At 49.1% G+C, this 27,413-nt stretch overlaps 1 protein-coding gene across 3 annotated transcripts; it reads left to right on the plus strand.

Annotated features, from left to right (window-relative positions):
* Positions 1-3,304: 3,304 nt before the first annotated feature.
* Positions 3,305-26,360, plus strand: LOC135291731 (serine/threonine-protein kinase PAK 3-like). 3 transcript variants are annotated; one of them, XM_064405997.1, is made up of 19 exons: positions 3,305-3,544; positions 4,488-4,525; positions 5,323-5,454; positions 8,263-8,397; positions 8,675-9,010; positions 9,296-9,427; positions 11,073-11,204; positions 14,029-14,163; positions 14,635-14,778; positions 15,222-15,389; positions 15,694-15,865; positions 17,464-17,527; positions 17,817-17,865; positions 18,626-18,738; positions 19,393-19,510; positions 20,337-20,436; positions 20,896-21,092; positions 24,279-24,416; positions 25,777-26,360. In XM_064405997.1, exons 1-19 carry the CDS (start codon positions 3,466-3,468, stop codon positions 25,876-25,878), a joined length of 2,484 nt encoding a protein of 827 aa, XP_064262067.1. In that variant the 5' UTR covers positions 3,305-3,465; the 3' UTR covers positions 25,879-26,360. The 3 variants fall into 3 exon arrangements, with proteins under 3 accessions (XP_064262067.1, XP_064262068.1, XP_064262069.1); XM_064405998.1 differs by lacking the exon at positions 11,073-11,204; XM_064405999.1 differs by lacking the exons at positions 5,323-5,454; positions 8,263-8,397; positions 8,675-9,010.
* The last annotated feature ends 1,053 nt before the right edge of the window (positions 26,361-27,413 follow it).

Consider the following 27,413-nt stretch of genomic DNA (forward strand, 5'->3'; position numbering starts at 1 on the left):
CAAGAAATCTGACCCATGAGAGTCCACAGAGGAAAAATGTAAACACCTGAATAAAAGAGAAACTCTTAGCATGTACACACAAAAACACCTTCTAAGCAATGAATGGTGTGGCAAGGAAACTACCAGGCAGTTGGAATTGAACACGAGAGCTGTGAAAACCATATAAAAATGTGTTATATGAATAAAGAATTGGCTTTCCCTGCATGAAGAAACGGAGTCCCAGCTGCTTTATTGACACAGCAATGTGGCTTCACTCAGCAAGAGCACTTGCAGGGTGTATTGATGAAATGCTTGTGTTTGATTCCCAGAAAAGGAAGGAGCGGCATGAAGAGTAACAAATAGGGCTTAGTCTTGTGAATTCCTTCAGCTTTAACGGTCAGTGCTGAACCCTGTATTCCCCCATTGCAGTGATCAATGTGTGCAAGTGGCTATCTTAGCCTTGAGAATAAAGAGAGAGGTCCTGCTAAGAAGGCAGCCGGAATGCATTGAAAGGGAAGAAAGTGTTTTTAGGAGGCTCTTGACTAGCAGAGGCAAATTTGAAGATTGAGATATTTCCTAAATGACTGTGTCAGGAGCAGGAGTCGTGTTGGAGTGTCAGAACCCAGGACATCCCTCTGGGTGCCCTGGATGGCTCGAGCCTTAGCAGGGGGCTCGGAGATCCTGTGAGGAAGCCAAAGACACTTGGGATTTTGATCTTAAGCCATGGAGCAAATTAACAACTTTGTATGAAGAATCTCAAGTCAGAGAAGTTGAAGTAGCATAATAGTAGTTGTCACAGGGTGAAAAGTAGAATTTTGGGATTTTTAGAAGAGGGGTTTAGAGTCTCAAGATGGAGGAATTTGGGTGTTCCCTGTCCTTCTTCTTTCTCCTTCCTAACGTCCATATTCTGGGTGATGCTGGCACTTTTGGATTGGTTTAGAGTAGAAGTAGACAGTCTAACATACGTGATAGGTATTGGAAAATAACTGTAAATAAAGTACATGTAGATTTTAGTATCAAGAGATAGCACTGCCTCAGGACAGGGCAGCGTGCCCTTGACAGACCTGCAGATCAGACCTCTGCGAGTCTGAGAGAAAATATTTTAGATACTAGATAATAAACAATCTTGTGAATCAGAGCCGGAGAATTCCAACTCTTCCTTCAACCATCAGGCTGGGAAAAAGGGACACTTGGGTCATCCTGACAGCAGGAAACCCGAGATCCGAGGCCCTGCCATATTTGATCCATGTTTGAGCAGGTTGACAAGACAATGAAGAAAAGTGTATTGTTTAAAGGGGGGAACTTGACCCTTGAAAGAGAAAGAATGTATTGGTCAGTGGGTGGGCAGTTCAGCTTTGAAAGGGGAACAATGCATCATGGAGCCCTTGTTGGCAGGGAGTCATGGAGTATGGTGAGCCATGGTGGCCTCATCTCACACGCCGGCCGTGAGTGAGCTGATGCTGTAACTGGGAAAATCCCACTCCTGAGCAGGAGATAGAAGGCCTGGTTCTGGGGTGGAGGGGTGAGAAGGATGAGATGCACACCGTTTTGATCCAGGGGATGTCCTGGAAGTGCACTGCCTACCTGTGCCTCCTACCGAGCACCACGCTCCAGCTCCTTCTCCTGCTCAGTGGATGTTTGGGAGTCCAGGGGTTGGTATGTATTATTTGCTACTGCAACTAATGGAATAAGTTTGCTTTGCAACCCTAATTGTGTCTTAGGTTCTTTTCTGCATGGGTCTCCTCCTGAACCTGTGGCAGCAACCGCCAGGGACCTACAGGACACTCCTACTCTGATGGCAATAAATTCTGAGAAGAGGTTTAAATATGTCAAATAATTTGGAGTAATGTTTAGCCTGTGAGTTTCAGCAAAGTATTGAATATGTCTTAGTTCCATGGATACAAATTAGTAGGTGAGATTGCTGGGAGTGCATGTGTTAAGCAAGTGATTCCCTACACACCCAGCACTGAAATACAGTATTGCTTTCTTTCTAACCCTGAGCTGGCAGCAGGGATCAGGCCCTGCTTGGTAACCTTTCATTTGGGCAACTTCTGTTAGCAGGTAAGAAAGGTCCAAATGAAACCTTTTCCAGCTCTTTCCCTCTGGTTTCTCTTTTTAGGCTCCAGAGCTCTTTGCTACAGGTGTCCTGGGTGTGTGCAGAGCAGAGGAGCCACACAGAGCCCTTGGTTTCCCACAAGTTGTCCTGCCTTGTTCCCAGGTGTGCCCAGCTGTGGCAGGAGGAAGAGCCCGCAGTGCAGAGGACACCGTGCCCTGCCCAGCCGGGGCTCCCTGGCACAGAGCAGCAGCAGCGCCAGCGCCGTTCAACCCGCTCCTGCCTTGCCTTCCCCTGGCACACAGAAGCCTCTGGAAATCAGCACCTCCAGTCACGTTCCCAGCTTGGAGCAGCAGCTGCTGCTGGGCAGATGCTGCCAGTGTGAGTGCTTCCAAAGGGGACTAAAGGCAGAGATGTACATGCACAGGAGCCCTGGGCATGTCCGATAAACGTGCAAATATATGGGGAGATTTGTTAGCAATTATTTCAGCTGTTATGCCAACAGTGGCTTCTCTCCTGGCTTTGTGTGTTACAGATGAGTAATGTAATGGTTGGCTCTCACAATCAAGAGGTAGATATGATGTGGATGTAAAAATGTAAAGTGATGTTATCGTAATATATCCTCCCATTGTCCTCTTTCCATTCCCCCTTGTAATAACCTTGGTCGTCAGGGCATTTGGGGAGGGCTGGCTTGTGACCAGGAGGTGGGGTCTAAAACATCTGACCTCCAATCAAAATGTAAGAAAATAATCTCCAGCAATGGATAGCAGAGAAAGAGTTGACTGACCAAACTTTTGGAGGGGCTAAGGCTATCAAAGGCAGAGTATCTCTTTTGTAGATGAGGATGTGGCTGCAAGTCACAGAGACTGCCAGTGCTGAACATTTTTCCTTGTTCAGTCCTTTGTTAAGGTTTAATAAACCTTTAAAATTTTCAAAGTGAGAGTCGTTTCTCACATGTGCAATGCTGTGGGCCATTTTCTTGATCTGGTTTCCTTTGCTTGTGTCCCATCTGAGTGCTCACTTGGGCTACAGGCTGTAGGTGCTTGGGGCACTCTTGGAGTTACTCTTGGATCCCTTGAACAACAGGGTTTGGCCCAAGAGGGCAATTTGTGCTGCTTTGTGACAGAGGAGAACTTCCCAGGCTATTTTGTGTTTGCTGTGGGGAAGGTTGGTTATTGCTTTGCATAAAGTCACAGACCAGCATGGAGCGTTTGCTTTGTGATGTCAGGGCATGGTTGCCACGTCACAGTGGTGACAGGAGAAGGTTGCCTTGGTGCACGGAAGGCCTCAGTGTCAGAGCAGCCCTAGGGCTTGCTCAGAGCAGGAGCACCCTGCGCCTTGAGGCATTTGTCAGTGGGCAGCTGCACACTGACAGGAGCCTTGTTTGTTCTAGTGTTGGAGCACAGCGTGCAAACTTGCACGGCAGTGCTACAATGATTCAGCAGCTTGCTGCTGCAGTGGTTACTGTTTATGGCGTTACTTATTCCGGCTATTTTCTGACTCACCTGGCACGTAAGTAGAGATTTCCCCTCTACTTAGATTAGGGTGTAACATAACCTGGCTTTTGTATGTCTTCCTGCTCCTTCTTAGTGACTGAGCTGATTTAGAAACAGAAAGAGCATTAGGATGCCACTGGTTTAATAAAGCTCCTGTCAAGAGGTTCAGCTAAAAAGGGGGTGTCTGTAGCCACAGGGGCAGCATTGCCAGGGAACCTGCAGGGGTTCCCTTCCCTCCACGGGAGAGTCTGTGGCAACAGGGTCTGTCATTTCCTCAGTTTGCTGGGACAAGCAAGACAGCTTTGAAAATGTAGACTGGGAGAACTTCTCGGAAGGCCTTCTAAAAACTCTGTTGTTCCCAGTTGCAATTGTTCCCAGAATTCAGGGAAAGCTTCTTTCTTTCTAAATTTGGTCATGAAAGAATTTGATTGTCCAACTTGACCCTTTACCTAGTGCTAAAAGAGTGATTCCCTTTGCAATGAAGTGCAAACTCCAAACCAGTGAGTGTCTCCTCCTGACCCCTGCAGCTGCTGCTGTGCTGTTTCACAATAGAACTGCCAAAGCTCAGAGGAATTTTGGGGAAGCTTTTCTGGGCAACTGTTTACAGCAAGTTAATGAGAATTAGTGCATGCAACTGATTTTTTTTTTTTAAACCACCTGAAGGAGAGGATTTTAGAAGATATTTTAAGTGTTTACTAGAACAGGAATATTGAGTGTTAATGAAGAATTTGTATTTTGTTGATCGTGTTTGTATTCCTTTGCTGACTAAAGAGGTCAAAGTGTAGGAACAAGCAAGAACATTGTCCTGATCTCTTGGTGGCTGCGTGAATGAAATGTGTCTCCTGGAGGGATGTTGTGAAAGGGAAAATAATCTCTATTTGAATTGACTTCTTGTGTGGGATTCACCAGCTCTGGAACTTTTCTCACATCATCTGATTCATTTTCCCTGCCCACTACAGGTCACATAAAACATGTATTCAGCGGAGCTGATCCTGAGGTAAGTGAGAAAGGGAGATTTCATGTTCCTCCTATTTAAAAAGTCGGGAGCAAGCTGTCACCTTGGCTAGTAGCAGAAGAGTATAGAGGGCCAGCAAGGACGGCCAAAAGAAAATCCAGAGAGAAAAGCCCAAAGAAAATAAAAAATAATTTAATGAGTTAAAAAAAAAAAAAAAAGAAAAAAAAAGTGGATATTTCCTAATTTCAATCTCAGAAATCTGAAGAAGGAGAACTGAAGAATTTCCATAGATGCCCATATGACAGTGCTCAGCACAAGGGCTGCTGCCCTGCCAAACCTGCCCTCAGTGCATCCAAGTGCTTTAGACACTGGATTGGCTCCCTTGCATCCTGGGGCTTGTAGGTGTTTTTGGTATGCCAGGAGGAGAAGCCCTGTTCTTTTTCTCTTTCTCCAGCCAGCAAGGGGGCTTCTGCACAACATTTCCTGCCCTTTTCCAGCACTGGATGGGATTCTGACCAGTTCTGGTTTTCCCTGTCTGCTGCAGCAATAGCAATGGCGTTGCTGGCTCTTTGCTACTTGTCCATTTCTGAGCTTGCAAGAAATATAAGCTCTGTTTTACATATACAATGTTGCTTGCTGATAGCAGACAAGAAGGAATATCCAATTCATAGCCATATAGTGTTGAATTGGCCCGTTTTAATGGGATTGGAGTGACTGAGAATGCCATTGCTAACACAGTTGATGAGTTCTCCTTACAAGATGTGGTTGTAAATGCCAGGAGAAATGAGGTTAGAAATGGTAGGTAACTGGCTGTCCCTCATGCTTCTCTCTTGACACAGGAGACAAATGCAACAGCCATCTCTCCCCTGGCTCCCTCTGCTCCTGGAGAAGAAGCCAAAAAGGAGCAAAGGGAGCAAGATGACCACGACACTCCAGCCATGGTCACGGCCCAGCCTGATCATCCCAAGAGAGTAAGTGCCAGTTGGGGTGCTGCTGTCCTTATTGCAAGGCAGAGGTGCAAGTTTCTGAGCAGCCAGCACTGCTGTTGCTGGCTGAGGAGGCGGAGTGCTGGAGTCCTGCAGGACGTAGCCATTTCCTGCAGGCAGTGCCAGCTGGAAATTGGCCTTTGCCCTGTCATGTCGAGGCACCGAAGAGCTGGGGGCTCTGGGTGGGCTTTTGGCTGCCTGGCTGAGTGCAGCTCTGTCTCTGGGCTTCTGCAGTGCATTGGCCAAGGGCACACATGGTCGTGCTGCTGGTCATAGGGCTTTGTTTGTATGTTTTTCCCTCATGGAAAGTTGTGTTTGGCTTGTGGAAGTTTTCTGCAGTTTTCTTGAGGAGTTCTTCACTCGTACAGACTCTTTTGGCCCAGCTGTCTTTTACCTTTTGATAAGCTGCAAGGAGATGATTGTGCTGCCCGTGAAGCTGTGCAGGCTCATTCTTGTCCCCTGTGGCCAAGGAAAAGAAGCACTTAGTTGTGAAGCCTTCTGCTGAGGCAAAAGGCAGAATGGGCAAGTTTCTGTGGATCCCTTTTGCGGTGAAGTCTGCAGCTTTGGAAAGTGCCTTGGAGCCTGGGGTGGGGGTGAAGGTGCAAGTCCTTGAGTGCTGTTTTGTGTCGCTCAGAACAGGAAGGACATGTAGAAATGTTGGATGCAGTATTTGCAGTCAGATGGGCAGCTTTGTGTCTAGGGAGCTGCATGGGCCAAAAGGAGCCAGGGCTGCTGCCGGTGCAGAGCAGCTGAGCAAGAGCCAGCCTGTGGCCAGGTGGCCAAGAAGGCCAAGGGCATGGTGGGCTGTGTGAGCAGCAGAGGGGCAGCAGGAGCAGGGCAGTGAGCGCCGGCCTGTGCTGGGCAGCGCTGTGGCCGCAGCTGCAGTGAGTGCTGTGTGCAGTTGTGGGCCCTGTGAAGCAGCAAGTCCTTGAGGGGCTGGAGCGTGTGCACAGAAGGAGACAGGAGCTGGGCAAGGGTATGGAGCAGGAGCCCAGGGAGGAGGTGCTGAGGGAGCTTTAGCCTGGACAAACAGAGGCTGGTGAGGGACCTTCAGATTTTCCTCACTCAATCAAAATATTTTAGCCACATTTGGAATTTACTTTTTTTTCCCTTTTTAAAAATTGTTAATTTTTCTTTTCTTGGAGGATGAGGCTTGTTCATTTTCTTTTTTTCCCTACCATGCTACTTTTCCTCATTATTTTCTGCCCTTTTACAGTACTTGTATGGGTTGGTTAGAATTTTAATTTCCAATGTGTCACTTCTGGGGAATTAAGTAGTTTTTCATGAGATGACATCATTCCGTTCAAAGATCATGGTGCCGATGGATCTGTTGTTGTTCCAGGCCGGCCAGTATGGCATTAGAGATCAATTTCAGGTTATCAATGTCTGTTCCTTTTTGCAGACCAGGGAATCAGAGTGTGTTTTGTTTGGGAATTGAGCAGGGTATCAATGGCCTTTCATTCCAACTGGTCCTCAGAGATCAGAGGAGCAGGGAGGGGCTGTGCTTTATTTCTGATTACAGCCACTTTAGCAGTGTCATTGTGGTTGAGTCCAAGAGAAGAACTTTCTCCAGCACAGATGCACAAAGAGTGCAGTTCCCAGTGCAATCTCTGGGTCAGACCAATTTCCATAAGGACCCACACACTCCAGGTTCCCCAGGAATGTGGTTTCTTGAAGCAATAGAACAGCAATATCAGGATTGTTGCTGACTGGGGGCACTGGCTACCAAGTGTTGATGTGTGCAGCAACAGAGAGGACAGTAAAGAGAGATTATATCAGTGAGATCTATCTGTCTATGTTTCTATCTGTCTATCTATATAACATTTACATAATTGAATTTTCCCAGCTCTGGCACAAAGGATGTCGGAGGTGCAAAGCTCACCAAAAGCATCACTTTCAGGAGAGGATTAGTGACAAATTCTGTTGACCGATTCTGAGCAGGCAGAGATGTTTCCCCCTCCAGATACGGTGGTTTTTTTCCCCTCAGAGCTGTTTTCCTCCTCTGGTCTTTTCTGCCCTGAAGTCCCCACTTAATTCTTCAAATTTCTGCCTGTCCTAGAGAGGTGGAACAATTCCATGGTTCAGTGGTGTTTGGTGACTCTGCTCATACATGCATTATATGACACACGGTTTCCTTCACTGGCATCCCCAGGGGTGTGTAAGTGCATTCATTATTGGGGCCTTATGAGAGTCTCTGTTACTGCTGGTCAGAATTCTCAGCTGACAAAAGAGGGAGAAGAAACACCTTGGTCCTCTTCCATATACTGAGGTGGCCATAGAGGCTCTGTGACTTCCATCAGAGGATCTTTGCAGGCATCCTTATCTCCTGAATGACCAGGATTTCTAACAAGAGTGTAGATGTCAGACAGGCAGGAATGCTGGTGCAGGCCTGAGGAGAACGTGAACTGCAGAAGTGTCTCTCCCAAGGGCTGAGCTCAGCCAGGAATCCACCTGTAGAGCCAGGATGGAGCTGTGGGACAGGGCTGGGTGTCAGTCACTACTGAAAGACAAAGAGGACATGGCAGGAGCAGAGGGAGGCCCTCACCAGAGCCTTGAGGAATGCCACACCTTCCCTGTCAGCTGCCTGACAGGCTGTTGGAGCTTCAGTGCCAGATGGCCCCTGATTGTAGTGCCAGGCTCACTTTGGAATCTGTGCCTCCCCTCGGGCAGAGAATGACCCAGGAGAGCAGCAGCACAGAGCTTTGGGAATGTGTGAGCCCATCAGCCTTTGAGTCTTGGCTCACAAATATCACACGGGAAGTCAAAACCCATCTTCTTTTGCTTTCTGTGCAGGTCTTTGTAGAGAAAGAGCAGGATGAGACTCCTTTACCAGAGATGCCATGCCAGGCTCAGGGAGAGCTGTTCCCAGCCCGAGAGCAGGAAGAGCAGCTCAGGCAGCAGGTGGAAGAGCCACAGCAGAATGGCCAGGTAAGCCTGACTGGCCAGGTGACAGAGGGAAGGGCAGGAAGAGGGGCATAAAACAGAGCTCTTGGGCCTGAGGAGGCCAGGACTCCCACAGGCACTGAAAGCACAGAGCCTTGGAATCTGCAGAGATCAGCACTGGGACAGGAGGGTTGCAGTGGAAGCAGAGGTGGGTAGGGAAGCAGAAAGAAGTGGCTGAATAGATGTGTTTTTGAGGCTGCAAGAGGAAAAAGCTGAGCCTGATGGCAGCTCCCAGTCACGTGCTGTGCATTTGTGTGTACAGAACATCAAGTCAGAGCCCCAAGCAGAGCTGCCTGAAGCTCAGAGTGCCATCATGGCAGTGAAGAGGAGGAACAAAGATGAGATGAGAAGAATTCAAGAGGAGATGAATCTCCATCAGCACAGGGGCCATCAACAAAAACAGGTACGTGGAAGAGTGGCAGTCACTACACTCATGAAAGAGCGTGTTTATTCTTGTTTACAGACCATCAAGGAAGATGTGCAGGCAGAGCTGCAGGAATCTGGGGCTGGGGACAAGGCAAGGGAGAAGAGGCTGGAGGACGAAATGAAAATCATCAGAGAGAAACTTAACCGGCTCCCTTGGGCTCTGCAAAAGCAAGTGAGTGAGGGAGGGACAGCCACTGCTGACATCTTGCGAGAAATAAACGCTCCGTTTTGCAGAGACAATGTTGCTTGCTGATAGCATCCAAGGAGGCAAATCAAATTTGTAGCTATATAGTGTTCTGTTGAATTGGCCCGTTTTAATGGGATTGGAGCAACTGAGAATGCCATTGCTAACACAGTTGACGAGTTCTCCTTACAAGACATGGTTGTAAATGCCAGGAGGAATGAGGTTAGAAATGGTAGGTAACGGCCTGTCCCTCATGCTTCTCTCTTGACACAGGTGACAAAAGCAACAGCCATCTCTCCCCTGGCTCCCTCTGCTCCTGGAGAAGAAGCCAAAAAGGAGCAAAATGAGCAGGATAACCACATGCGCCCAGCCGTGGTCACAGCCCAGCCTGATCATCCCAAGAGAGTAAGTGCCAGTTGTGGGTGCTGCTGTCTTTAGTGCAAGGCAGAAGTGCAAGTTTCTGAGCAGCCAGCACTTGCTGTTGCTGGCTGAGGAGGCGGAGTGCTGGACTCCTGCAGGACATAGCCATTTCGTGCAGGCAGTGCCAGCTGGAAATTGGCCTTTGGCCTGTCATGTCGAAGCACCAAAGAACTGGGGGCTCTGGGTGGGCTTTTGGCTGCCTGGCTGAGTGCAGCTCTGTCTCTGGGCTTCTGCAGTGCATTGGCCAAGGGCACACGTGGTCGAGCCGCTGGTCCCAGGGATTTGTTTGTTTGTTTTTCCCTCGTGGAAAGTGTGTTTGGCTTGTGGAAGTATTCTGCAGTTTTCTTGAGGAGTTCTTCACTCGTACAGACTCTTTTGGCCCAGCTGCCTTTTGGCTTTTGATAAGCTGCAAGGAGATGATTGTGCTGCCCGTGAAGCCATGGGGGGGCCATTCTTGTCCCGTGTGGCCAAGGAAAGGAAGCGTGTAGTTGCGAAGCCTTCTGGTGAGGCAAAAGGCAGAAGGGGCGAGTTTCTGTGGCTCCCTTTAGCAATGAAGTCTGCAGCTTTGGAAAGTGCCTTGGAGCCTGGGGTGGGGGTGAAGGTGCAAGTCCTTGAGTGCTGTTTTGTGTTGCTCAGAACAGGAAGGACATCTAGAAATGGAGGGTGCTGTATCGGAAGTCAAGTGGGCAATTCTGGGAGCTGCGTGGGTCCAATGGAGCCAGGGCTGCTGCCAGTCCAGAGCAGCTGAGCAAGAGCCAGCCTGTGGCCAGGTGGCCAAGAAGGCCAAGGGCATGGTGGGCTGTGTGAGCAGCAGAGGGGCAGCAGGAGCAGGGCAGTGAGCGTTGGCCTGTGCTGGGCAGCGCTGTGGCCGCAGCTGCAGTGAGTGCTGTGTGCAGTTGTGGGCCCTGTGAAGCAGCAAGTCCTTGAGGGGCTGGAGCGTGTGCACAGAAAGACACAGGAGCCAGGCAAGGGTGTGGAGCACCAGCCCAGGGAGGAGGTGCTGAGGGAGCTTTAGTCTGGACAGCGGTGAGGGACCTTCAGGCAGACTTCCATCTATCCATCCCTACATGACAGTGCTCAGCACAAGGGCTGTTTCCCTGTCAAACACGCCCTCAGTGCATCCAAGTACTTTAGACGCTGGAGTGTCCAAAGCGGGTGACACTTCCATCTTGTGCTTTCTTGGTTTGTTGCCTTGTTGGTTTGCTAGGAGAGGAAGCCCTGTTCATTTTCTCCTTCTCCAGCAAGCAAAGCTCCTTCTGCACAACATTCCCTGCCCTTTTGGCTCTGGTGAGAGTGTGATCCAGTTTTAGTTTTCCACCTCTTCAGCAGCAGTAGCAAAAGGCATTGCTGTCACTTTCCTACTTTTCCATTTCAGAGCTTTCAAGAATGGAAAGCTCTGCTTTGCAGAGATGATGTGGCTTGCTGATAGCAGCCAGAGAGGAATATCAACTTCCCATCCATAGAGAGTTCGGTTGAATTGGCCCGTTATAATTTCGTCGGTGTGACGTAGAATTCCATCTCTACGAAATCTCATCATTTCTCCATAGCAGATGTGGTGGTACATCTGAAAAGAAATGAGGTTCTACATGATCGGTGACGGCCTGTCCCTCATGCTTCTCTCTTGCCACAGGTGACTGAATCAACAGCCATCTCTCCTCTGGCACCCTCTGCTCCTGCAGAAGAAGCCAAAGAGGAGCAAATTGAGGGATATGACCGTGAGCCTCCATCGCCGGTCACACCAGAGCCTGAATATTCCGAGCCTGTAAGTTCCAGTTGTGCGTGGTGCTGTCTTTAGTGCAAGGCAGAGCTGCAAGATTTGGGCCAGCCAGCACTTGCTGTTGCTGGCTGAGGAGGCGGAGTGCTGGAATCCTGCCAGGACCTAGCCATTTCCTGCAGATAGTGACAGCTAGAACTTGGCCTTTGACCTGTCATGTGTTGGCACCAAAGGGCTGGAGCCTCCTCCAGTTGAGCGTGTGGCTGCTTGGCTCAGTCAAGCTCTGTCTCTGGGCTCTGGCAGTGCTAAGGTCAAGGGTGCATGTGGCAGTGCTGGAGGTCCCAGGGCTTGTTTCCTTGTTTTCCCTTTTTGGGAAGGTGTCTTTGGTTTGTGAAACTGGTCTGCAGTTTTCTTGAGTAATTCTTCAGTTCTACAAAGTCTTTTGGGCCAGCTGTCTTTTGGCTTTTGATAAGCTGCAAGGAGAAGATTGTGTTGTCCATGAAGCTGTGGGGGGCCATTCTTATCCCGTGTGGCCAAAGAAACAAAGTGCTTAGTTGCAAAGCCTTCCTGTGAGGCAAAAAAGCAGAAGGGGCAAGTTTCTGTTGATGCACTTTGGAATGAAGTCTGCAGCTTTGGAAAGTGCCTTGGAGCCTGGAGTGGTGGCGAAGCTGCAAGTCCTTGAGTGCTGTCTTGTGTCGCTCCAAAGAGGAAGGACATCTAGAAATGGAGGGTACTGTATTTGAGGTCAAATGGGCAATTCTGTGTCTAGGGAGCTGCGTGGGTCCAAAGGAGCCAGGGCTGCTGCCGGTCCAGAGCAGCTGAGCAAGAGCCAGCCTGTGGCCAGGTGGCCAAGAAGGCCAAGGGCATGGTGGGCTGTGTGAGCAGCAGAGGGGCAGCAGGAGCAGGGCAGTGAGCGCCGGCCTGTGCTGGGCAGCGCTGCGGCCGCAGCTGCAGTGAGTGCTGTGTGCAGTTGTGGGCCCTGTGAAGCAGCAAGTCCTTGAGGGGCTGGAGCGTGTGCACAGAAGGAGATGGGAGCTGGCCAAGGGTCTGGAGCAGGAGCCCAGGAAGGAGTTGCTAAGGGAGCTTTAGCCTGGAGAACTGGAGGCTCTGGAGGGACCTTCAACTTTTCCTCAATGCTTCCAAATATTTTAGTCACTTTCAGGTGTGACTTTTTGTGGGTTTTTTTTTATTTCTATTTTTTGTTTTGCTTGGAGTGCAAGTCTTGTCACATTTTCTTTTTCTCCCTTCTAAGGCACATTTCCTCATTATTTCTTGCGCTTTTATGGTACTTGGACTGGATCTGCTAGAATTGTGATTTCCTAGGTGTCACTTTTGGAGAATATAATGTTTTTTCTTGTGAAGTCATCCTTCAGTGCAGGCACCTTGGTGCAGAAGAAGCTGTTGTTCTTCCAGGGTAGACAGTATGGCATTACAGACCAGTTTGAGGTTATCAGTGCTTGTGCCTTTCTGCAGCCCAGTGAATCAATGTGTGTTGTGTTTGGGAATTTAGCAGGATATCAATGCCTTTGTATTTTGCTGGTCCTGAGAGTTCAGAGGAGCTGGGAGGGGCTGGGCTTTATGTCTTATTACAGCCACTTTAGGATTGTCAGTGTGGCCGAGCCCAAGAGAAGAACTTGCTTCAGCACAGATGCACAAAGAGTGCAGTTCCCAGTGCAATGCTCTGGATCAGATCACTTTCCATAAGGACTTACACACTCCAGATTCCCCAAGAGTGTGGTTTATTGAAGCAACACAACAGCAATCTCAGGATTGCTGCTGAGCAGGGCACTGGCTACCGAGTGTTGATGTGTGCAGCAACAGAGAGGACAGTAAAGAGAGATTATATCAGTGAGATCTATCTGTCTATGTTTCTATCTGTCTATCTGTCTATCTATATAACATTTACATAATTGAATTTTCCCAGCTCTGGCACAAAGGATGTCGGAGGTGCAAAGCTCACCTAAAGCATCCCTTTCAGGAGAGGATTAGTGACATATTCTGTTGACCGATTCTGAGCAGGCAGAGATGTTTCCCCCTCCAGATACGGTGGTTTTTTTTCCCCTCAGAGCTGTTTTCCTCCTCTGGTCTTTTCTGCCCTGAAGTCCCCACTTAATTCTTCAAATTTCTGCCTGTCCTAGAGAGGTGGAACAATTCCATGGTTCAGTGGTGTTTGGTGACTCTGCTCATACATGCATTATATGACACACGGTTTCCTTCACTGGCATCCCCAGGGGTGTGTAAGTGCATTTGTTATTGGGGCCTTATGAGAGTCTCTGTTACTGCTGGTCAGAATTCTCAGCTGACAAAAGAGGGAGAAGAAACACCTTGGTCCTCTTCCATATACTGATGTGGCCATAGAGGCTCTGTGACTTCCATCAGAGAATCTTTGCAGGCATCCTTATCTCCTGAATGACCAGGATTTCTAACAAGAGTGTAGATGTCAGACAGGCAGGAATGCTGGTGCAGGCCTGAGGAGAACGTGAACTGCAGAAGTGTCTCTCCCAAGGGCTGAGCTCAGCCAGGAATCCACCTGCAGAGCCAGGATGGAGCTGTGGGACAAGACTGGGTGTCAGTCACTACTGAAAGACAAAGAGGACATGGCAGGAGCAGAGGGAGGCCCTCACCAGAGCCTTGAGGAATGCCACACCTTCCCTTTCAGCTGCCTGACAGGCTGTTGGAGCTTCAGTGCCAGATGGCCCCTGATTGTAGTGCCAGGCTCACTTTGGAATCTGTGCCTCCCCTCGGGCAGAGAATGACCCAGGAGAGCATCAGCACAGAGCTTTGGGAATGTGTCAGCCCATCAGCCTTTGAGTCTTGGCTCACAAATATCACACGGGAAGTCAAAACCCATCTTCTCTTGCTTTCTGTGCAGGTCTTTGTAGAGAAAGAGCAGGATGAGACTCCTTTACCAGAGATGCCATGCCAGGCTCAGGGAGAGCTGTTCCCAGCCCGAGAGCAGGAAGAGCAGCTCAGGCAGCAGGTGGAAGAGCCACAGCAGAATGGCCAGGTAAGCCTGACTGGCCAGGTGACAGAGGGAAGGGCAGGAAGAGGGGCATAAAACAGAGCTCTTGGGCCTGAGGAGGCCAGGACTCCCACAGGCACTGAAAGCACAGAGCCTTGGAATCTGCAGAGATCAGCACTGGGACAGGAGGGTTGCAGTGGAAGCAGAGGTGGGTAGGGAAGCAGAAAGAAGTGGCTGAATAGATGTGTTTTTGAGGCTGCAAGAGGAAAAAGCTGAGCCTGATGGCAGCTCCCAGTCACGTGCTGTGCATTTGTGTGTACAGAACATCAAGTCAGAGCCCCAAGCAGAGCTGCCTGAAGCTCAGAGTGCCATCATGGCAGTGAAGAGGAGGAACAAAGATGAGATGAGAAGAATTCAAGAGGAGATGAATCTCCATCAGCACAGAAATGATCAACAAAACCAGAAATAGTGGCAGCCACTCCACTCATGAGACATCCTCTCTCTTGTTCTCTACAGAACCTTTACAAACAGATGCCGGCAGAGCTTCAGGAAACTGAGGCTAGGAACAAGGCAAGGGAGAAGGGGGAAGAAGAAATAATTGAAATCATCATAAAGAAATTTAAACCCGTCCTTCAGGAAAGAGTGCCTCTAGAAGAGAAAGTGAGTGAAATAGCAATAACCTCTGCAGTCACCAAACTGGTGCTTCCTGCCATTCTTGCCTTTCCTCTGCCCAGCAGGGGAGGGATGGGGTGATGCCTCTTAAATGCCACCTTGCTGAGGCCTCTATCACAGCTGCTCTGAAGGACACTTCCTGGTCTGCTGAATCTCAGATGTTGACTTGGACAGTGGGATTAGTCCTTTTTACATCTTGCTCAGAAGTCATCCAAAAAAAGTCCTGGTGACTTCTTCCAGGTCCCCTTGTTTCTTGGGTTTTTTGCAGGTGTACATGGTCACTCAGATAGATTTGGAATACAAGCCACAGGCTATCTGTATCCCTTGTGAATCTGCTCCTGTCCTGTTCTTTCCCTTTCCTCACAGTGGATGACTCCTGGCTGATAGGGACAAGCTGTAGTCTCTGACTGCTTTGTTCTGTTTGCCTTGAGGTGCATGTGTTGACATCCTACCTGGCAGACTACAAAATGTTCCAGCAAATGACAGCAGACCAAGACCCCCGAGGCTGGAGTGAGGTCCAGGAACCAAACCAACCAGAGATGCTGCAGGATGAGCACATCCCGAGGATGGTGGAGGAAAAGATAATTCCACAGCAGGAGGTAGAACATTAGAACGAGGAGCTGCAATGTGTCTGCAGCCTAAGAGGGGGAAAGGAGTCCTTGGGAGGAAGTGGAGTGGTCATTGCTGCAGTCATCCTTCAGAACATGAAACTGGCCATGAACTCGAGTTAAACCAGCCTTTGGTTTTTGCCATTTGGTTTCACAAGTGGACAGCCAAACCAATCCAGTTGAAGAGCTCTGCATGTGGCTGACAGCAGCTTTCCTAAGGGCTTGCATTTGAAATGGGATCTCAGGGCAATCTCTGCCAGCCACCTTTCTGACATAAATTCATTTTTTGTCCCAGATCTACACCGGCTTTGTCAGTGAAGCTGCTGCAGCAGCAGCAGCAGCAGCATCCCAAGGAGCCTTTGCTCTCCAGCCGGAGAAGTGGAGCTGGGGCACTTGGTTCACCTCCTGCACTGACCCAGCTGCCGCTCAGCAACAGCGGATCGAGGATGACTCCCTGCAGCAATGGAGTACGTCTGCTGTCTTTCTTGTCTGAGCGACAGTGTATTGTGTGCACGTGTCAGCATAGCTGTACCAAAGGGTCCTCCGCAGTTTGGTGTCACAAGGACATTTAGGACTGCCCACGGGAAGTGCTGGCAGTGCTCTGAGGCAGCGAGAGAGCGCCTGGCTGTTCCTGCTGCCTCTGAGGGCAGCTTAGACTGGGCTTCCCTCTGGGCTGAAGGCAGAAGCAGGGATTGTTCCTGCATCAGCAGAAGGCTGTGACTGCTGAGTGCTACCCATTGGCCCAAGCCCTGCTCAGATCAGTCTCTCGGAAAACACATCAAGCCCTTTGTGATTCTGCAGCACAAGGCATTTAACCTGCTCCTTGCCCACAACAGCTGCCAGTGCTGTGCTCTCAGATAAGACCTGGTGGGGCTGAGAGCAGAGCCCAGTGGATTCTGGGTCTACTATCACCTGTTGGGACAAGAAGGGCATTGATCTGCACCTCGCTGTGTCTGATCTCAAAGCCCATCCTGTTGTGTCCTGAATGGGGGCAACAGCTTGTACGGGGCTCAGGCTGCCTGTGGCTTCTTCCCACTGCTTGTCAGTGCTCCTGCTTGGGCTTTGCCAGCCTTCTTGTTGTAGCTGCCCTGTCCCTGAGGGCTGGTGGGACTGCAGAGGCTGGAGCCTTCCTTAGCTGGGAGAGTCCTGCTGCTGCCCAGCACTGCAGTACAGAGCTGCCTGGGGCAGCAGCCCCTCGTCTGGGCCGGCTTCTGCATCGCACGGCCTGGCCTCAGGAGAGGGTCAGCATCTCCTCTGGCAGCTGTCTGTGTCACGCTGGCGCCTCAGGAGCACTGCTGTCCTCTCTGCCCGTGCCCGCCGTGCCGAGTTGGGAAGATGGGGATGTGTGCAGTGCCCAGAGGGCGAGTGCAATGGGAGCGACTGATCCGCGCTGTCAGGGTGAAGAGAAGCAGTGTGGTTCTTCATGGGGGCACAGGCCAGGGCGTTTTTGAGCTCAGCCTGCTCATAAAGGGTGAGGGTGCTGATGCTGAAAGTCCCATCGGGATTGGTTATAGCATGAGCTGCTCTGGTTTACAAACACAGAGGCATTCTTCTGGTAAACTGCTGCAAGGTGGAAAAGATGAGAACACTTGGCAATATTCCTGCTGTTCTGAAATTGGCATCTGTTCAGAGGAATTGATTCTAGATGTCAAGGTGCATTTAATCTTAGCAAGTAGGAAACCTTTTGTTGAACCTCACAGTGCTTTTTCTGAAGTAAACAAAGACACTATTAATTCAAGGTCTCCTTAATGTTTGTAGATGACAAACTTTCTTGCCTTGGTATCAGTTTTCTTCTGGTCTCTGTCTCCTCTGAATCTATCTCCCTGTGCTTCCCTGTGTGTCCGCTGTCAAGAGGTCTCTCTCTTCAAAGGATGCTAGAAAATCAGTCTCTGTGCCAGCCACTTGTGCTGCAGAACATCTGCTTTCTTGTTGTTGTTCCTGTTCCTGTTCTTGTTAGCCATCTGTCCACAAAGGGAGGGCCCCAGGCAGTGGGACTGCCTTTTGTATCCCCTAGAAAGCGGGATCTCTGCTTTCAAGTGAGCATTTTGCATTTTGTTTCCTTCAGGGAGAATGGTGAAGATGGAAAATCCCATGATGAAATACACGGAACTGGAATATATTGGCAGTGGGTGAGTCCAAGCAATGTTGATTTTACAAAACTATGCACCAGGTTTTTTGCTGGTGGAATAGCTATCATGTGTGAATTCAGACAAGCTACCAACGTGTTCAGACACTGGGCTTAGATTGTCAGTGCTGATCAGAATTTGTAAATGTGGTCAGAAGGCATTGTCAAAGACATCTCCATGTTTCCAGCGTCCTGCAGGTCTTAGGCATTTACAGCTGAGATCTCCTGTGTGGGTTGGCTTTCACTGCAAGATCTAAATGGCTTCTCTTTCTTTGCTGCTATTTTGTTTCTAGGACTTTTGGAGATGTTTGTAAAGCACTCGACACTGCCACAGGAGGAGAGGTAAATGCCAACAGCTGCCGCAGACTCTGCTGCACTCGAGGGCTTTCCCTCTGCTGTGAGCTGTGGCTGGAGCTTTGGGTAGAGCTGTGCTGAAAAGGCACAAGAAGCACAGACTGGTGCCAGCCTGCAAAATACATTTGGGGCTTTGTCCTTCTCAGCTGCCAGAAGGAAGGCGCGGAGGGCAGCGGTTCCTTTCAGAGAAGGACGCGCTCACTCGCTCTCCGTGGCTAAAACAAAGGTGGTGCCTTAGAGCACCTCACTGCCCTTTGGGGCTACAGCTTCAGAGTCCTGAATTCTCATTTCTGGCTGCCAGCCAATCCATCTGAAAGTTCCTGGTAGTTCCTTAGCCACCTGCAGTGCTGCACTTGGGAATGCACATAGGGAGAGATCTGCAAGGCCCTAAAAGCCCTAAGCCCTGCCCATAGCCCAGGATGTATCCACAGAGTATCAAGGCCTGGATTACTTCTTCTGAATCCCATCCAAAGCAGCAGAGGGTGTGGTCAGAGCTTTGTGGGTGATGGTTGAGACATAATTGTTACAAAATGGTCAAGGTAAAACATCAGTGGCCCCACATGTCCTGTAACTGGCCCCCAAGGCAGCAGAGACATGGGCTGTTGGGATGTCTGTTCCCATTAACATGTCTAATCACAAGGCGGTTTGGCACAGTTTGGCTGTGTCCTTCCAAAATCACTCACTCCACGTGAGAAGTTGTTCTCACGACACCAGCTTTTACTGTTACTGATTTTCAACATCATTTTAGGTGGCCATAAAGAAAATAAATCTTCAAGGACTGATCAGAAGGAAAGTAACCTTTAAGGAACTCATGGTCATGAAAATTTATAAGCACCCAAACATTGTGAATTATTTAAAGAGGTGAGTGGTTGTTGTTTTATCCCTGCAACGTTTGTTTACAGACTACATTTGTTTACAGTTAAAAACCCACTGTGGTCACCAGCAGAAAATAGAGCTGTTAATTATTGGTTAATTATTATTGCTCTACTTATCTCCAGTGGATGGGAAGAGAGTGCATTAATCTACCCTGGCAAACACAGTTTGAAAATTTTTCAAAACATGGGTCAGCCCTACTTTACCAATTCAATACCCTGTACGTTCACTGCCTCCACATTCTTTTGAGGCTCAATTTTTTCAAATTTTTCTCAGCACCTTTTAAGTTCTGATAAACCATCTATAGAGGATTTCCCTTGGATTGTTGTCCCTTTTCCTATGCTATGCATGCCAGGAAGACTAGGTGCTTATTTCCAGAAATAGCATGTGTGACAGGTTTTTCACCTGGGCTTTTATTAAACTGCACTTTTTGCTTGCTGGCCATCTAAGCCATCTCCTTTTTCACAGCTGTGCCTTTCTCCTTGAGACTGCACAGACTGCAAACAATGCAGAGCTGATAGGGAATGTCTATTCCTTTTATTCTGTCCTCATCACAAAGGCACCTGGAAACAACCGTTGTTGTTTCCAAAGAGCAACGAAGCCATGCATGTTTATCTCCATGCCCTTGTTTCCTTCTTTCAGCTACCTTCTGGGTGATGAACTCTGGCTGGTTATGGAGTACATGGACGGAGGTGCCCTGAGCGATGTCATCAATGAGATTCACATGTCTGAAAGAGAGATTGCAGCCGTCAGTCGGGAGGTCAGCAATCCCATCTGTGCTGCCGAGGGCTTGGGCAGGATTGTCTGGAAAACAGGGGCTGGGAACTGGGGTGATTTCATGCATAATGCTTTGTTTGTGTGTTGCTGCTATGCTAGGGGCAAGCAAAAGCATCTCAAGTGAAATGCCTGCCAGTGCCCCTGCACTCACTGTACTGTGTTCCTGTACTCTTATCTCCTGCTGTTATATGCTGGCTCTGTCTCATATCTGTGTTTGCTGTTCCCCACCTTGCCTCTCTAAACCTTTACCTTGAGCCTGTCTGCACTGCATTTCTTGCCTGTAAAAGCAAAGGTGCTGGGGGCAGGATTTGAAACTAATGGCAAGGAGAAAGACACTAATTTCTCACAGTCCTCAACTGAAAAGGATAGTAGTCACACAAATTAGTGTTTGCTGCAGGAAGGTGACTGATGTGATACTTCCAAGTCTGCACTGAGGAGAGCAATAAAACCTTTGTCATGCAGCCTCCCACCCAAAATGATCCACTTCACGCTGCAGGGGTTTTTTATTTCTTGGCAAACCCTTGTCTGGAGAGAGCACATCCCCTGCAGCAGCAGTCATCCTGGCTGGTTTGCAGGGGACAGTCTACAACAGCAGGTGCTGTTGCTCTTTCAAAAGCTGACACGCCTTTCCTTAGAAAGGTCCTGCTCTGCAAGTGTTGCAGCAGCAAGCTCTTCCTCTCAGTGGCACTGTGTTCTGCCATCACTCCCCATTCCCATGGGGAAAGGGAATCTTTTAGAGCTGTTTCCTTTATTGTGTGATGAAATCACATCACTTAGTTTTGCCCTCCTGTTTCTGTTTCCTCTCTCAGTGCCTGCAAGGACTGGATTTTCTTCACTCCAACCACATGATCCACCAAGATCTGACGAGCAGCAACATCCTTCTCGGAACCGACGGCTCTGTCAAACTGGGTCAGTGTATTCTTGGTCAGGTGCAGCATTCCAGGGATGTGGGTGTGGGACTGATTTTGAGTGGCTGCCAGCTCCCCAGAAATGGTGCTGGTGGCAGTGCAGGGACACCAGCTGTGAGCTGGTGACACAGCTGCAATGTGCACAGAGGCATGACAAGGAACCACAAGCAGTCAAGAGTGGTGTTGCTCTGTGTGTGTCCCTTCCAGAGGGAGGGAGCTATAAGTCTCAAGCTTCAGGAAAAGAAAGGCCACTGCTGGAGGTAGTGTAAAAAAATGATGGTTTTTTTTTTTTTTTTGAAGTGGACAATTCCTTATTTCACTTGGCTAAAGCCCTGAGAAAATAGAGTAGGGACGGATTTCCAGCAGATGACACAGTGCATACTTAGACTGAGAGTGGGGAATTTTTTTGCTTAGTTTCCTAAATGGAGCTGGCTTTGATGGTTTGTTGTTTTCTCCACAGCTGACTTTGGCCTCTTTGCTCAGCTCACCCCTAAGCAGAATAGATGGAGCTCCATGGCCGGCACTTCCGGGTGGATGGCGCCTGAAGTGGTGACAGGTCAACCATATGGCCCCAAAGTGGACATATGGTCTTTTGGAATCGTGGGCATTGAAATGGTGGAACGACAAGTTCCGTACTGGAAAGAAACTTCTGGCATGGTAAGGAGCAAATACTGACTGATCCCTCTGTCTTTCTCACCTGTCCCGTGTTCTGTGTGCCATTGGACAAAATCCCATTGCCATCTGCTGGCATCACTTCCACCAAGATCCCCTCCTAAAAATGTCCCTGCAGCACATCAGCATCTGCTGTAGATTTGGATTTCCCTTTCCATCAGAAGGGAAGTGGCAGTTCAGAAACCTAAGCAGTTCAGACACCTAACCAGTTCAGGAACCTGCCATTTAGTCCTCCAGGCATGCCTGACATTTCTCATTTGTTTTTTGAACAATGTTGGAGCTCTGTCTCTGAAGGACAAAAAATTTTTCAGTGGAATGGTTGGATGTATGATAAATATCCTTCAAAATGGAGGTTGAATTGTCCTAGTTTCAATTTTATAGAAAAAGAAAAAAGAAAAAGAAAAAAGGAAATTGAAAAGGAAGGGAAAATAGATAAGAAAAAAGGGAAAAGACAGAGAAAAAGGGAAAGGAAGAGGAAAAGGAAGAGAAAATAAAAAGAAATAAAGGGATAGAAAAGGAAAAGAAAAGGAAAAAATAAAAAGAAAAAAGAAAAAGAAAAAGAAAAAGTGAAAAAGAAAAAAAGAAAGAAAAAGAAAAAGAAAAAGAAAAAGAAAAAGGAAAAGGAAAAGGAAAAGGAAAAGGAAAAGGAAAAGAAAAAGTGAAAAAGAAAAAAAAAAAGAAAGAAAAAGAAACCACCAAAGCAATGCCCAAGCAGTTCTGCTTGCTTTGCCCTTTATTAAGCAAAGCACATCAATTTTCTTCCATTCCGTAGTATCTTTTCCAAATCCTGTGGGTCTTCAAAACTTTCAGGCTTTCAAATCATCTGTCCATTGTTTAGTCATGTGTGTGGGTGGCCTGGAGAAGTTTAGGATGTGTTTTGCTCTGACTGCAGTTGGAATTGTATGCCAACCCTTGGCTGTTTCTTGGTGCTTTAACAAGTTGGTGAGCTTGCAGCCAGGTGCCTGGGCTGGGATCCACCGTGGCAGTCGGCGCCGGTGCTGTGTTTCTGCAGCACAGGAGCAGGGCCATCCCTGGGCTGCACAGTTCTAATGGCAGTGAGGACTCCAGCTCCCCACTGTGTCCAGTGGCTGAGCTCAGCTGCAGAGGGACAGGATAAAACCCTCTTTTTGACCTCTGGTGGCGTGGGAAAAGTGAAGGAAATTTTCCTCTGGGTTGAAGAAGAAAGTCTCTTTGGTCACCATTTATTTCAGTGCCCCTAGCACAGAGCTCTTACTATTGTGTCATGGTTGGAGGCTGGCACAATGCCAGTGCCCCCATGAAAATATACTTTGTCTAGTGGCTTCTGTGAGATGTGATCAGGAACAGAGTAAAGCAGGCTCTAACTTAGGAGGAAAGGAAACAATCTTCATTAACTACAATATCTAAAAAGGAACAGACACAGAACTAAGAATGAAAACCCTCTAAATACATTCCTCCTCTTCCCCCCATTTCCTCCACAGCATGAAATAACACCTTAGATTTCCACCCAGTCACCATTTTTCAGATAATCAACTTTCAGTCCATCACCACCCCTTCAATAATCAACTCTCAAGTCTGTCAGGGAGAGAGGAGTCCCCCCTTGCCCCATAGGCTTCCCCCAGAAACACAACTGAAACCTCTTATGTTTTCATGTCAGTCGTGGCACCGCTCAGAGAACATCTGCCCTCGTGACTTTTTCCCTCTATGTTCAGTGCTCTCACCACTGCACATGGACCAGGACTGCTTTTAGGGTTCCCCGTTTAAGGATGTCTCATCCAGTTCCAAAAAAGCAGCAGTCTCTCAGCTTTGGGACACCAGTCCCACCCAGATTTCACCCCCTGGGGCTGAGGGGCCTCGTGAACAGAGATTTTCCTCTTCACTAGAGACAGAGGGCATTCCATGCCCTCCTCAGCCGTCTCTGTTCACACCACTGCTTCACTGCACTACTCTCTTTGGCTTCAAGACATTACCTCCCCCTAAATGCAGTCTCTGGGTCACAGGAAAAACATGGGTTTGTCCATGGCCATACAAGAAAAAAGTCCAGCCCAAGGCCAGTCCATCATCTCTTAACCTAGGATTCTTCTCACTTCTTCTGACTTTCTTCATGTGCACCAACTTCACGTCCAACTTCTCTTGCTTCATCTCTCTCTCCTCATTCAAATTCAGGAGAATCAGTATTTGTAAGGCTTCCATTGTTCTAGAAAGGGTTTAAAATCTTTGCCTCTGTCTGCCCAGAACTCCCACGGACGCTGGTTCCCAGTGCCGCATCCCCCACTTCTGGCCGGCCGTGCTGCCAGCACAATATCAAACCTCAAGGCATCACAGGCACTGGCTCTCTCTCTCTATCTCTCTGCCGGGGGGTGTTGGAGGGGGCCCAATGCTTCTCAGGGCTCCTCCACCCTTCCATCTTGCAAGGCCTTCACCCCCCTCCTCTGCCCAAGGCTCCAGCCTCCCTCACCCGGCCGCAGGGCTTCCCCTCCCCAGCCAGCCCCAGCTCTGACCTCCTTCACGGGCCAGAACCAAGAGAGTTCTGCTGGCAGTTTTCTGATTTTAACCCCCTGGGTTCTCAGAGGCATCCATACCTTCAGTGGCCAAACCAGATGCCAATATTCAAATCCAAGCAGTGATTGGTTTGACCACAACCTCCTAAAAATCTCACTTCATTCTTAACCTGCGACACAGGCATATACATGGAGAGTCCAAGGCCTCTTTTCATTATTTCTGTCTATTTTAGATCAATTCTGCATCTGCATTTTTTCAAGAGGAGGAAAAAAAAAAAAACTTGATGATTTTTGTTTTATGGCAGCTGTGCTCAAGGGACCAACAAACACAGCAGAGATTCCTTTCATGTAATAATTCTTGGAAATAGTATAGATAGAGCAAACTCCCCCTTCCAAATTGCCTGCCAGGCAGGTGTGAATCATAAGAGAAACAAAACATGCTTTTTGGTGATGTAGTTCCCACTGAGTAGGTCAGTCAATGAAATCAGCTGCCAAGGCAAGATCTGAGGGATGTTGGAAAAGCTGTGGTTGCATCAGGGTCTGGGCTTTTGGTTGGTAAAGGAAAGTCATCTCTGGGTCTCTGCCTGGGCAGAAACTGCCACTGCAGAATGGAGCTTAAACAATGGGCTCAGGCACAGCAATTACAGATGGGAAAGAAGCAGGTGGAGCCTCGTGTTTCCTTTTTCCCCAGCCTCGACTCGTGATAGATATACGAGGGACACCAAGGCTGTATCAGCCCAACCTATTTTCACCTTGCCTGCGTGACTTCCTGAGCATCTGCATGCAGGCAGACAAGGAGCAGCGCTGGTCTGCCAAGGAGCTCCTGCAGGTAAAATGCAAAGGGGCTGCAGGTGAAACAGGGTGCGAGGGATGGGCTCCTCCTCCACGGAAGTCCAAGGCATCAGATGAGCCCCTTCCACCTCAACTCCACTCTTGGTGCTCTTCAAATGAAAATGGCGAGGAGTCCTAGACTGGGCTGGGCTGGCAGGGCCCTGTAAAGGTCATCTGGTGCAAGTGTCCTGCAATGAGCAGGGACATCTTTAAAGAGATCAGATTGCTCAGAGCGCTTCCCACCTACCATGAAATGTTTGCCCCATCCCTGCCCAGGGATGGGGCACCTGCCATCTCTAAGGGCAACCTGTGTCAGGGTTGCATCATGCTCCGATTAAACAAGATTTTCCTTAGACCTAATCTGACTCAATCCCCATTATATATTATAAATATTATCTCATGTCCTATTGCAACTGTTAAAAAAGGTGTCCCCTACTTCCTGAGAATCCCCTTTGAAATACTGGAACATAGCAATGAAGTCTCCCTGGGGCCTGTTCTCCTCTAGGCTGAATAACTCCTGGTCTCTCAGGCTGTCCTCAGAAGAGAGGTGCTCTGTCCTCTGACTGCTTCTGTTGCCCTGTTTTGTAATTTGGTGGTGTGCCCCATTTTATCCAATGGCAAAAGAATTGAAGTAGAGCAATGCAGGGCACAGAGACATGCCAAGGTGGTGCAGGAACCCAAGGAAGCCAGGCTGGCTGAGTGGTCAGAGATTTGGCTGTGGGCAGGAGGGGCTGTGGGGGGCTCACTGTCAGCCTCTGAGGGGCCCTGGTTTGTGCCCCCACCCCACCCTTGGAGGCATCTGGCCGGCAAACAGGGAGAGCTGAGAGGGACTTGTCCCAGCCCCATCTGCTGCCTGGCACGCTCAAGCAGACAGGAACTGGCCCAGGGTTACTGCCAGGTTGTGTGGCAGAGAGGGAAGTGCAGCACCCAGTGCCACTGGGCTGTCCCTGCTGGGAAGGAAGGTGCCATCCAGCACAGGAGGGGCAGGGCAGGGCATGGAAAGGTAGGCACTGCTCTGTCTCCCTGTGGAAATCAGCCCAGTGCCTGTTGTTCAAAGACAAGGACCAATGTGAGGCTTTGGAGTTTCCTGAAAAGAAGAAACTCCAAGGACAGAAAGCAGCATTTCTAGAGCACTGGCAGGGCAAAAATCCCAGCGAGATGAAGACACCTGGTTAAATGGATGAGTGGGATTCTGGGCCAGGTTTGCCTGTGATGGCAAGGTCCTACACATGATGATTGAGGTGCAGATGGTTTATCTTTCTGGATCTTTCTAGGAGCCCTGTGAATCCTGTGAAGCACTGATCTTGGAACGTCATGGTTCATTGACTTCTCTTGATTTTCTGTTTTCCTTGGTGCAGCATCCATTTGTAACATCTGCTGAGCCTGCATCCAGCCTGGTGCCACTGCTTGTTGCAGTGAAGAAGAGGACAGAGACAAGACAAGACATCAGCACCACTTAGTTATCAACAAGCTTAGAGCAGGATTGTAGGTTAGGATAAGGGTAAGGTTTAGGCTTAGGCTTAGGCTTAGGCTTAGGCTTAGGTTTAGGCTTAGTTTAGGCTTAGGTTTAGGCTTAGGCTTAGATTTAGGCTTAGTTTAGGCTTAGGCTTAGGTTTAGGCTTAGGCTTAGGCTTAGATTTAGGCGTAAATTTAGGTTTAGGTTTAGGCTTAGGCTTAGGCTTAGGCGTAAGTTTAGGCTTAGGTTTAGGCGTAAGTTTAGGCTTAAGTTTAGGCTTAGGTTTAGGATTAGACTTAGGCTTTGGGTTAGGCTTAGGACTAGGTTTAGGACTACGGTTACGGTTAGAGTTAGTGTTATGACTAGGTTTAGGTTTAGGTTTAGTGTTAGAGTTACAACTAGTCTTAGGGGGCTAGGGTTAGGGTATGATTGTGTAATAGGTCTGCCAAGTAGGATTTGAAATTAATAAAATATTTCAAACCACAACTCTCCTTGTAATTTCCTTCCTTCTCACTCTGTGAATAAGCTCATGATTTCCTTGTAAATTGTCTGTTGTTTCTTAAATGTGGAAGTCACCCCTACAGTGTCTGGCATGTTGTGAAATTGGGGAATGCTCATCTTCATTTATTCTCTCCAGACCATGCTGCTTTTGGAATATGACCCACTTGTCTGGTTTTGGTCAGCTGTGGTACCTCTATTTGAGGTAGAAAGGGCAATGGCATTTACATGAAAAACAAAGGAGGAATGGGACAGCCCAAATAGTCTATGTGGATACAGGCTCTCTGCTGTGACTCAAGAGCATTCGAGTTCCTGCCACTTGGATTTGTATCCCCAAGTGCAATCTCTTTGGTGGAAGGAGAGCCTTGCTCAAGTGAGAAAGCAGAAGGATCAGAGCAGGGGCTCTGAAAGGTCTCCTCTGGTGCAGAGCTGGCAGCGCCTGTGAGGTGAGAGCGGGCCCGGCCTTGGCCGGGGTGCAGCCCCAGCAGAGGCCTGGCAGAGCCCGGAGCAGCCTGAGCCTGGGCAGAGGCAGGCTGGAAGGAGGCCCTTGGAGCTGCAGGAGGCAGCAGCCGGGCCCTGGGTGCCTCTTCCTGGCAGCGGGCGAATCCTCCGCTCTCAGAGCCCAGGTGGCAGCTGGCTGCTCCCGAGGGGAAGCGTAGCCGTGCTGGGCACAGCCCAGACTGGAGGCATTGGCCGTCTGGAGTCTGCCCAGGAGCAGAGAAGGGCCAGGGGCAGCCCAGGGCCGGTGGCCTGGCTGAGGATTCCTACTCTTCTGCCGGCTGCCCTGTGACTCCTGGCAAAGGGCAGCAGTGTGTGCAGCACTCTGGGCAGCGGCGCAGGGAGCCGGGCTGCTGGGCAGGCTGGAGCACAGGGCAGCGTCCTTCAGGCACGGCACTTCTGCCAGGGCAAGCCAGGCCAGCCTGAGGCACTGACAGCTTGGCAGCTCCCATCTGCAGGAGCCACTGCCTCCCACAGCTCTGCCAGGAAGCGCCTGCAGGCCTGCAGTTCTGCCCTGAGCCACAGCAAAGGTGTGAAATGCAG

Source organism: Passer domesticus, unplaced genomic scaffold (genome assembly GCF_036417665.1).
Source record: "Passer domesticus isolate bPasDom1 unplaced genomic scaffold, bPasDom1.hap1 HAP1_SCAFFOLD_109, whole genome shotgun sequence".
NCBI classification, from domain to species: Eukaryota; Metazoa; Chordata; class Aves; order Passeriformes; family Passeridae; genus Passer; species Passer domesticus.

Bases quoted from the DNA above. Each gene is read 5' to 3' on its own strand.
- LOC135291731 (XM_064405997.1), top strand. From the start codon at position 3,466: ATGATTCAGCAGCTTGCTGCTGCAGTGGTTACTGTTTATGGCGTTACT. The intron at 3,545-4,487 runs GTAAGTAGAGAT...TGCCCACTACAG, and splicing joins TTTTCTGACTCACCTGGCAC to GTCACATAAAACATGTATTC. The intron at 17,866-18,625 runs GTAAATGCCAAC...ACATCATTTTAG, and splicing joins ACACTGCCACAGGAGGAGAG to GTGGCCATAAAGAAAATAAA.